Source organism: Talpa occidentalis, unplaced genomic scaffold (genome assembly GCF_014898055.3).
Source record: "Talpa occidentalis isolate TD23 unplaced genomic scaffold, MPIMG_talOcc4v2.1, whole genome shotgun sequence".
NCBI classification, from domain to species: Eukaryota; Metazoa; Chordata; class Mammalia; order Eulipotyphla; family Talpidae; genus Talpa; species Talpa occidentalis.
Window position 1 is genome coordinate 7,710,112 of NW_026555331.1, and position 11,106 is coordinate 7,721,217.

At 56.2% G+C, this 11,106-nt stretch overlaps 1 protein-coding gene across 5 annotated transcripts in view; it reads left to right on the forward strand.

Moving 5' to 3' along the window:
- Positions 1-4,352, forward strand: part of ST3GAL1 (ST3 beta-galactoside alpha-2,3-sialyltransferase 1) — a 66,901-nt gene extending 62,549 nt beyond the window's left edge. For all 5 annotated transcript variants that reach the window (XM_054691964.1, XM_054691962.1, XM_054691963.1 and 2 more), the window contains 2 exons: positions 984-1,103; positions 1,222-4,352. In XM_054691964.1, the coding sequence (XP_054547939.1) occupies positions 984-1,103; positions 1,222-1,395 (294 nt within the window). In that variant the 3' untranslated portion in view covers positions 1,396-4,352. The remainder of the gene's footprint in view (positions 1-983; positions 1,104-1,221) is intronic.
- Positions 4,353-11,106: the final 6,754 nt, after the last annotated feature.

The following is an 11,106-nucleotide window of genomic DNA, read 5'->3' on the forward strand; positions in this document are numbered from 1 at the left end:
GACACTGAGCAAGTTGCTTGGCCTCGCTGAGCCTGTTTATCATGGTATGAGGAGAGAGATACTGCACACTGGTCATTTAAGGACTGGAGATCCCTCAGCCAGATCAGGCTGAAAGGTGATAGGCATGTCCTTGTCCCCACCTAATCTCCCCTTTTGCCCCCTGGAACCTCCCCTGTGGCCTCACCTGTCCCTCCCTGGCCCATTATTATTCAGATGTCACTATTTTTTTTTTTTTTAGTTATTTATTTTATTGAAGTAACATTGGTTTTTAACACTGTGTGATTTAGGGGTGCACATTCATACCTCCTCAGATGTGTGTCACCACGCTAGCTACACCCTCCACCAAGCCGCCCACAGTCCTCTACCATAGACCAGTGCACCCTTTCCATTTTGCTGTCCCTTTGGGGGACAGTTCTTCAGTTAGATTTTTAGATTTTGTCATTGGTTTGGTTCTGACCGCCCCTTTGTTCTGTTTCTCTCTGTTCCACATGTAAGTGAAACCATCCCGTAGTTGTCTTTCTCGTTCTGACTTACCTTGCTTCACAGAATCCCCTCCAGTTCCACCCATGTTGTCACAAGTGGCAGGATTTCACCTCTACTTTACACAGCTGTGTAGTATTCCATTGCATCCTCGTGCCACATCTCCTAGAGCCATCCACGGGGGCTCCTTCCATAGCTTGGCCTTTGGGACTAGCTCTGCGGCTCCACTCTGTGGAGAGTGTCTGTCCTTTGAATCAGTGCTTCGGCATTTTGGGGCCAATACCAAGGAGAGGAATTACCGGATCACTTCTCAGGAGCCTCCTTGCCCAGGGCTCTCTCGCCTCCTGCTGCTTCATTTATCTTCTAGCATCTTCTGTCTTTCCATGATCAGGTCCCTGTCTCCCCACCAGAGCCAGTGCAGGGCTGTCTGTCTGTGGTTCACGGCTGTGCCCCACCGGGGTGGGGTGTCCTTCCCAGCCGCCTCACAGGCTCTCCTCCCGCAGATCCTGATATACCACCCAGCCTTCATCAAGTACGTCTTCGACAGCTGGCTGCAGGGCCACGGCCGGTACCCGTCCACCGGCATCCTGTCCATCATCTTCTCGCTGCATGTCTGTGATGAGGTACGTGCCTCCCTGGTGCCCCCCAGCCACCCCGAGGAATGGGGTTCACAGAGCAGCCTTCCTGGGTGGTCCACCCCCGCCAGCCAGCTGCTGGGTTCTCACCTCTGCTCTTCCCCAGGTGGACTTATACGGCTTCGGGGCCGACAGCAAAGGGAACTGGCACCACTACTGGGAGTACAATCCTTCGGCTGGGGCTTTTCGAAAAACTGGGGTGCACGATGGAGACTTTGAGCACAACGTGACGGCCACCTTGGCCTCCATCCGCAAAATCCGCATATTCAAGGGGAGATGATGCCGCGCGGCTCCAGGACTGGTACCCCAGAGTGCGCCTCTTCACGACCAGCCTCAGCTTCTCACTGGAAGCCTCTTTCCGGGAGCTTCGAGGGTCAGCCTCGGGGGTGCGTCCGGATGCGCCCGCAGCCTCTTGCGTCCCGACATTGGGCAGTATCTACCCAACCAGGGCCAGAGTCCCGCCGGGCTGCCGAGCCAGTCTCAGAACTGGCCTTGGGTGGGGAGCACGCTCCGCTGCGGCCCCAGGACTGGTGGAAGGTGGGGAGTGGGGGGAGCCGTCTGCTCTTCAAACACAGCGTTTCACTGCAGCCTCGGGAGCTTCGGCAGGCAGATCCTGAAGACGCGGTGTTCCGAAGGGCAGGCTGCTCTGCCAGGGAAGATGGGCTGGGCCTCTCCTCCGCTGAGGGCTGACGCACACCCCATCCTCGCTGGCATCTCCCCGAGCGAGGGTCCTCCGGGACAGAGCCACGGGGGCACTGGGGGCGAGAGGCCTCCCGTCTTTGCACGGCGCCTGCCCTCCCTCCCACTCGCTGCGGCAACCCCTTTTCCCATTCTCCCCCAATTCGCCTCTGGTTGCCAGGAGCAGCTCCCCAGCCCAAGTCGGCACAGACCCTGGCCAAGGTGCTCTGACTCCGCCATGAGTTCCTCCCGGCGGCCCCCGAGCAGCTGATCTCGGTGATGATGAGGATGGTGACGGCGGAGCAGCCCTCACTGTCCATGTGCCTTTGCGCGGGGGAGCAGCACGGGCACTGGCGTGAAGGAGGCCGAGATCCCCGGCCGGAAGGGGGCCCGCCCTGCCCGCAGCCAGCCTCCTGGGCCTGCTCTCGGCTGGAACAAAGCCCGGCTGCCGCTCTGCACCACCCGGGCCACTTCAGCCGTGGAACGTCTGCCCTTTGCGTCCCAGACGGTGGGATCCGAGCCCCCGGCCCTCCAGGGCCTCCCAGCAGCCGTCCTGCCCTCTTCTTCCCTCCCGGGGTCTCCAGAGCGGTCGGGCTCCAGGTCCAGTTCCCTGCTGGCCACCTGCCTGGTGTCGGGGTCGGGCCGTCGACAGGGCGTGGCCAGCAGAGCAGAAGGCCCCCACCCCCTCTTGCTCCCCAGCTCTTTCTTCCTTCCTCCCAACCTTCTTGATTATTTATTGATTTTTTTTTTTTAATTCAACTGACACTGAGTGCACTTTGTCTCTCAGTGGTGGTCCGGGGATCTTCCCTGCTCTTCCTCTTGCTTCACCGGCAGCTAGGGAGTGGGGAGCTTCCAACAAGCTTCACAGGGCCCCCCAGACTTGGGATTTTGGGTTCCTGAGGGCTTGGGGCTCACACAGGCACATCTGGGGGTGTCTGGCTGGTGGGTTTATGGAATGTTCTCTACCTCCTTCCCGCCCAGCCCCACCTTCCTTCTTGCTCATTGTGGTCTTGGATTTAGTTTCAGGGGAGGAATCTCAAAAACTCAGGGGTACCGTCTTGGGGAGGGGTGGGAGTAGAGTCACAGGCATAGGATGAGAGATAATGGCTCCAGTTCCTGACGTTTAATCAGAAAAACCACTTTTCCCATTGGAGGGCATTTCCTAAGAGGCCACCGCTGCTTTGGGAGGGGCATGCCAGGTTCCTGCGGGGTATGAAGCATTGGTCTCTTCCACCTCAGGGCCTGCTTCCTCTGCTGGGCAAGTGCAACTTTCCCAGCCTCAGCTTCTCCCTTCGACCAATGGGAGAGAGGAATTGGGGAGCTCAGCATCGTAGAAATTGCATACTGTTTGTTTTTTGCCCTTGAGTTTGTGCAAATGAGCATTTTCCTGGGGAGAGTTCCTATAGCTTTTATTAGATTCTCAGAAAGTGTTAACAAAGAAAAGAAAACAACTCATTCCAGCTTTAAAATGTTCCTCCAAAACTTAAGAACATCTTGCTTGATAAAGTCCCACAAGTAGCTGTGAGGTCTTCAGTCCCAACATGAACCCTCAGTCCTGCACTCAGAGCTGGGTACTCATGCCAGGAGCCCGGCAGGGTCTGCCAGTCACCCGGTGGGCCCCAGGGGCCAAGCTGGGGTCCCAGAGCCAGGACACATCTATCTTCAAGGCTGGGCTGTGCGCCCGGTCCCTCCCCCTGCAGCCAGGCTGCTCCAGCTGGGAGATGCCTCTCATTCCGGGACTCACATCCCACTGCACAGATGAGAAAAGCAAGACCCAGACAGGGATGGGTCTTCCAGCGATTGACCCAGCATTCTCGTGCCCCTGGTGGGCATCTGGTTGGTGGTGAACAGGGCCACGGGCAGGCCGCCATCCTCTGTGGGCTGGGCTAGCAGGAGACAATCAGCTCTCCTCTTGTTGAAGTCACAATTCTTCCTAGCTCTAGAGGCTGCAGAGAAAAGCAGGGATCCTTGCGGGGGGGGGGGGGCACAGAGACAGGCCAAGCGGCCCTCACAGTCAGTCAGCATCAGGCATTTGCATCTGTGCTCCTGACCAAATGTGTTTCCTGCAGGCGGCAAGCTGGCTGCTGGCCCCAGGGAGCTCCTAGCCCCGAGTGGCCTCTGACCGCTTGCCCTCCCAGCCCATCCGGAATCTGGACTCCTCTTGAGCTGGACTTCCCAGGCGGGCAGGGCTTGGCCACCTTCCCCGGCTGTGCTCTGACCCTCGCCCCAGGGGTCGTCGCTTCGGCACTTCACAGAACTCACTCAAAGCCAAAGTTCCCCAGCACTGTCCCTCCTCCTCGGTCCTGCTTGTTTGTCGTTGGTGTTTCAGTTTGCTTTCCCGCCCCGTGTTCAGTGGTGTGTTCACTGGGATGTGATTTGAATGGAGCTTGCAAGCATCTCCCCTCCCCGGCCTCTGCTCTGTATTATTTATTGTCGATCATTGCCAATGAGCCCGATCAAGTGAATTAAAAAAGCTATTTTATCATTCGGGTGTTTGTCCTTTATCCACAAGGGCCCTGGGTGTCCACTCCCGCTGTGTCCACTCGGGAGAGCTGAGTGTGGTGACCCCCCGCCCCGTCTCACACGCCGTCATCCATGTTTTCCTCGTAGGCTCCCGCGGTCTCCCCTTCCCTTCCTTTCATCCTTGTTGTTAATTTCCGTTGTGAACTTGAGCTTCTCTGTAAAGCTGGGGCGATGACCGTTCTGCGGGCCTCCCAGGACCCCGGCAAGCACCAGCGTCCTCTGCACGTACGTGTGTCTCTATTGACCCATCTGTGCTGAGGCCCCTGGGTGTGGGGGTGCAGATCTGGGCAAGCCAAGGTCTCTCGCAGCAGAGCCACCCTCTAACGGGGGCCAGGCCGGCAGCCAGTGGCAACGTCCAGCAGAGGGGAGGTCTTCAAGGAAGACCTTTTCAGCCCAGGCCCCTCGGCCTGCGTTCATCTCATTAATCCTTCAACGACCCTGCCTGCCTGCCGTGGGGCACCATTCTGCTGGAGGAGAATCCAACCAGGTGAGTCTCCAGGGATGAATGACTTGATGGGAAGGATGTTTGTAGCCAGGATTTCAAAAGTCAGGTGCAGAGTTCAAGAGTCCTAGGTAATGGTTGTAAATGCTCTGTCCCTCAAAAGAATTTGGGGGCGGGGGCTCAGTCTTACCCCAAAACCCAAATACTTTGTTGGTGAGCCCACAGCACTGGCTGGAAATGGCAGAGCAGCCCTGCTCGGGGCCCCCAGCGTGCCCAAAGTTCATCTGCCCTTGACCTCCAGGAGAGCCTGGCCTGCTGCACGGGGCCGTGGCCAGCAGAGGGCGCAGTGGACCCGCCTGCTGCAAGAATCCTCCCGGCAGGGTTTGGTTGGCACCCAGAAGGAATTTGGAACCACGTGAGAACACACACGTGTCAAGTCAGGACTTAAAAAGACATGACATTAGCAGTTACCAAGTCGATCTGCTAATGTCATGGAGAGCTCTGCCTCCCCCGGCAAGTCTGGGTCCGGCTGGAAACAGTCACAAGCCCAAGCAGGCAGGAGTGGACTGGCTGGGGAGTTCCCCATCCGCCCTGCCCGGCCGCCCCCCTCAGACCTGGGATTTCACCCGCAACCTCCCACCCCAGACCTCCTCCGTGACCCGTCAGCTCAGTGATCACCAGGGAAAATCTGGCCTCTTAGAACCTTAGTTTCTTAACCTGCGAACAGGTCTTAAATGACAGGCAGCTTTCTTCATGCCGGGCAGCCCCCGTAGGGTTTCAAGCTCCCTGTCCCCGCCTGGGGCTCTGGTATTGGGACTGATTTGCTTGTGGCCACCCACGCCACAGGGATCGGGATTCCACAGGGATCTGACGCCATCACTGGGCTGGGACAGGCTGATGCTGCAGTGATAAATATGCACCCCCCACTAACCCCACGACTCAAAAAAAACAAAGGCTGGTTTCTGGGGTGTCAGTCTCATGTCCTTTGCGGGTCCCCTGCCTGGCCCTCCACGGGCTGGCTTGGCCTCCCAGCTACGTGCATTTTGCAGCGCAGCCCACTTCAGCTTCACGGTCACTGCACAAGGGGCAGGGAGTGCAGACAGTCTCCACCTCTGAGGCATCTCCCCTGGGGTCGGGGCCGTCACCCCTCCGTCTCTAGCAGCCGGAACTGCCCATATGGCCCAAACAAGGGTGCAAGGGGCTGGGGGCACTGTGGAGCCCTGTCTCCCCCATGCCTCCCCCTGATGCCCAGCCCAGTCCCGTCGCGCTCTTCTGCCCCTCGGCTTGATCAGCTCGTTCACAGAACTTCATCCCTTCTTCCTCTAAGACGCCTTCCCTGGGGCTCAGAGGTCTTTGAACACATCCCCAGCTTCCCCATTACCCGTTGGGGTCCTCTCCTTCCTCATCCATCTCTAACCTTGGGCTGGGATCCCCGAGACCAAGGCCCACTACGTCCCCAGAGCTGAAGGTGCTGGACACAAGGACACTCAAGCAATGTCAGAGGTAAGTATCGAGCCAGCGCCTGCGTCAGTGCTGTGCTGGGGCTCCAGAAACACCTCTGATCGCCATGGCAACCAAGGGCACCCTGAGCCTCTCCCTGAGGTGATGGTGGAGGAAAGCTAAGGCCTGGGGGTGACAAACAGAGCAAAAGTTGTGCCCTGAGCTCTGTGTGCCTGACCCCAGCCTCTCCCGATGCTCACAGCCTCCCCAGCCCAGTGAAGGATCTCCTCCACCACCCACCACCGCTTAACGCCCCTGGGAGAGTCCCTCTCCCAACCCCGGTCTTCAGTCCGACCGTGTAAACTGCAGTCCTGCCACCACAGCTGCTGGGGGTCCCCTGTCTCGTCTCCCCTGGGCTAGCTTGGGGTTCTGGGGCCTCAGCCCTCCACCTGCTCCTTCTTGAGGTGAAGGGACCTTACTCCTGTCAGACTGCAAGGGTGGGTGAGGGTACACTGGTCCTTGGTTTGAAGCCCTCTGCACACAGCGCCGGTGCCTGCGAGCGCCCTCTGTGGCGGTGCTGGGGATGGCAGGGGCGGGAGGAATCAGTCTGCAGCATCACGCTCATCTCATCTGCCCAGCTGGCCAAAGGCACACGGTGGCCATGGCTGGGCAGGGATGGGGTGCCTCTGCCGGACCTCAGCTCCAGGCCTCTTCCTGCAGTGTCCGCCAGGGGACGGCAGGCTGGCCAGCATCGCTTCCCCATGCAGCCACCTGTGACGGGACCTGGAATCTAGGGAGCAGGATGCCCATGGAACTTGGCGAGCATTAGCCCGCCCAGCAGAGGGGCAGGCAGCCTTCAGGGGACTCCACCCACCCCTGCCTGTGAGAGTGGTGGGATGCACCAGAGTGCATGGACAGCAGAGGATCAGCTGAGAAGGGGGTCAGATCCTGCACCCACCAACTGCCTCCATGTGCACCACCTCGGTCTTTCCTGCAGTCTCCTGGCATCAGTGGCCTGGGTCTGGCACTAGCCTGGGGACATGGATGTTCAAAAAAAACCTGGGGGCAGTGACCACATTTATTCATTCCTTCAAGTGTTCTGAGAGCAGGGCACTGAGACAGCCGTGCACCTTCCTTTAGGTGATTTTCTAGTTTTCCTGGCAGCCATCAGAAGACAGTGGGACCAGAGATACACAGAGTTCCAGGGACCCCGGACCGGAATAAGCTGGGTAAGGGAAGTCAAGGAGGACTTCCTGGAGGAAGAGCTCAGGAAGGTCGGTCAGCCAAGCAGAGGGAAGAGGAGGTGCAAAGGCCTGGAGGTGAGTGAGAACATGGCACAGTGACGAAGTGGATGATGCGCAAGGAGTACAGGGGAGACACAGGCAAGAGATGGGGGGCAGGAGAGCTGGATCCATGTCTCCCCACTAGGAAACTTATAGAGAAATTGGGTTCAATCCTGGGGAAAAACTGAGGGAGGAGGCAGAAGTGTATAACCCAGGGCAGGTGAGGAAATCTAAAGCATCACTAAAAAGTTGATGTGGTTGAACACATATTTAAATCATGAGTACATCTCACACACATCGTCACATGCTTGCTCTTACGGGGCATCACAGCTGGGAGCAAGGGAGGAAGCAGGCTCTGACAGGGAAACATCTGGCCCCAGGCTGGACACCGGGGTGGGGGGGGGTGTCCCCCTGGGCGGAGCTGAACGGGGGAATGTTGTGGCCAACCCCTGTGTGGGCTGTGATCTCTCAGGGCGAAGCCCCGGGCAGTCAGGCCTGTCTCCTCCCCAGGTTCTGCTCCCACAGAGGGGCAGCTGGGCGTGCTCCCCTGTTAACCACCCAGCATCCCAAGGAGTCGAAAGTTCTGGAAGTTATGGCTAAAGTGTCAATCTTTTAGGTTATTCTTTCCTTTGTGAAGAGAAAAAGACAGAAAAGGAAGGAGGGAGGGCGGGAGAGCTTCCCCCTGCTGTAGGCAGGTGCATTTTAACAGATGCCACCATCCCCTGGCTGCTTCTTTGCAATTTTATCACTTGTTCTGTATCTGTTTCTCTTCACATTGAAAATTCTCTGCTAGTCACCATTTTAGGGCAGTAAAAACCTCCACCCTGAAGAGCCGCCTCCTGAGTGTCTGCTCAGGGGGTTATGATGTCATGGAACAGAGAGCACCCCCACCCCAGCACTCACAGACAGGACCCTGGGACAGGGAGGGGTAGGGTTTGGGGTCCTGGGTGGGGGAAACATCCCAATCAAATGGGCAAGCCTGGTAGGAGGGGGCTGAGGCCTGAGGTGCCCAGAGGATGCCTCCCCCTCCTAGAGGGAGTCAGGATCAGGATGGGGGGCTGTGGGGGCTCAGGGTATGATTGAGGTCAGTGGGGTTGGCCAAGAAGGAGGCCAGAGGAGGTTGTCCCAAGCGGGCAGAAAAGCACATGCAGTCCTGTGCTTCCTAAAACCTCATCTGCAAAGTAAGAACGAACATCAAGAATAAGTAAGAAATGCATGTCAAGTTTTTAGTAGTTTCTAGATCATAGCTGATGTTGGAAGGAAGGGAGGCAGATGAGGCAGTGATAAAGTGACTGAAGTATAATTTTTTTAAAGATTTATCTATTTATTCATACAAGAACCGGGGTGAAGGCCAGAGGCGCGGGAGGGTGAGAGAATTCACCAGAGACAGAGCGGGGAGCAGAACAGGCAGAAAGATCTAAATACACTGCTGAGGGGAGCAGCAGGCGAGACAGGAGAGGTCTGCTGCGCCATGTGGGACCCTCACCTGGCGGCCGGGATCGAACCAGCGCTGCAGAGGCTGCGGACATCTTCACAGCGCTGCGCTCAACCGCCTGCGCCGCCAGGGGAGGTCCTGAAGTACAGTATTTTTTAAAAAATGTTTCTAGGGCCTCCCTGGTGGCGCAGCGGGTTGAACGCAGTGCTGTGAAGCTGTCTGCAGCCTCTGCAGTGCTGGTTCGATTCCTGGCTGGCCAGAGAGATTCTCACTTGGCGCAGCAGACCTCTCCTGCCTCGCCCGCTGCTCCCCTCAGCAGTGCACTTCATCAGTCTGCCTGTTCTGCTCCCCGCTCTGTCTCTGGTGAATCCTCTCACCCTCCCGCGCCTCTGGCCCATACCCTAGTGCTTGTATAAATAAATAAATCTTTTTTAAAAATTTTTAAAAATATTTCCAATGACTGTTTAAAAAGTACTAAATGCCATTTAAACATAGTGAATTCCATGCCAGATGGATTTCACTTAAATTTTAAAATAGCAACTAAAAATAAATAATTAAAATAGCAATAAAGTGTTTTCATATATTTCTCATTTGATGAAATGAGCCCTGGGTGTTAATAAGCCCTTTTTAAGGATGTAGAAACCAGAGGGGGTTGAGGTCAAGGATTTGCTCAGGCTCACAGGGTCTCAGCAGCAGTAAAAAGGCTGGACCAGATTTTCAGGCTGCCTGCTTGGGAGACAGGAGCACCCCCAATGCCAAGTCTTGGGGCAGCTGTCCAGTCCTATGTCTGAAAGCAGGGGAGGGTGGGCCCTCTTCTGGAAGCAGTGAACTCAAAAGTGCAGGTTACACATTCCCTGAAGCCAGCCCTTTGGGATAGAGGAGAGGAGGGGAGGGACAGGGGCAGCCAGGAACCATGAGAGATAAAAGCTGGACCCTTCCATTGTCCACTGGCTGGCAGGGTTTCATTCGCATATTTTTAAGAAATTGGAACCTCTAGAATTATTCCAGAAATAGACGTGTGATTACATTGCAGGTCCTGGAAGTCAGACTTCCTGTTACACAGACATCGCTTCCCTTCACCAGCTGAACTTTCCAAAGGAAAGTGGAAAATGCACAGCACAGCTCTTTGGTCATTGCCACCTAGGCCGGGGCACCCGGTGCCGGAGGCACGTAGACATGGCTACAGCCCCAGTGTCAACCGCTGAGCTGGTCAGGTGCTGCTTCCAGGCAGAGTCTCCCCAGGCCACTGACTCCCAGGGAAACACGCCCAACCCCACCCCAACTGCTACCCTCAGCTCTGCCTTGCTTACTGCGGCTGCCAGGAGGCTCCTTCCCTGCTTCTGCACTAACCAGCTGCAGTTACGGGTCCCACATCTACCACACTCCACACCTGTGTCTGCTTCCCTCCACGTCTTTACCTGTCCTCAGTCTCCTGGTGTCCTCCACAGGACTAACTCTTCCTTAATCCTGGCGCTCACTTCCCAGAACTTGGGCTAATGACCGTGTCCTATTTAGCATTCAGCACAACTTGCTAAAATGGTGGTTCCCTGCCTCTCCTCGCCTCATCATAGGGTATACAGGAACTTTAAGTTTTATAACAAAGTTATAAAGTTGATAGTTCACTGCCTTGCAGTTCATTGATTCTGTAGTATATGTAATAGCAGTCAGCATCTATCAGATACAGACTGTGCCTCAGGCGCTGGACTAGTGCTTCACACAGATGATTTCTTTGAACCTTCACATCAACGGGCCACTGCTGGGCCACCGCACAGAGAGGTAGCTTGAGCAGTGAGCAACATGTGCAACTATACCTGGTGAATCTGCCTGTGATGCAGATATCATCATCATCATCATTTTATAAATGAAGAATGAGAGGCACAGAGTTTCAGTAACTTGCTCCGAGTCACAGAGTTAGTCAATTTGAACTAGATTTGAAGTGGCCGCCTGACTCCAGAGTTCAGACTCTTCACTATTACTTTCTGATGTTTCTACCACCCCCAGGCTGACAACGTGCATCTTGGGAGTTGAAAGGAAAGAACTGCTGGAGTTGAGGCCTTTAGGAAGAGCCAGAACAGGAAGCCGCTTCAGGTACAGCATTGACCACAGGGTCTGGGGATGGATCAAGATGGCGCCCCTTCTGAGCCTAACGGCCTATGAAGTCACCTTTGGGTCTCTACTTCCGCCCCTCAC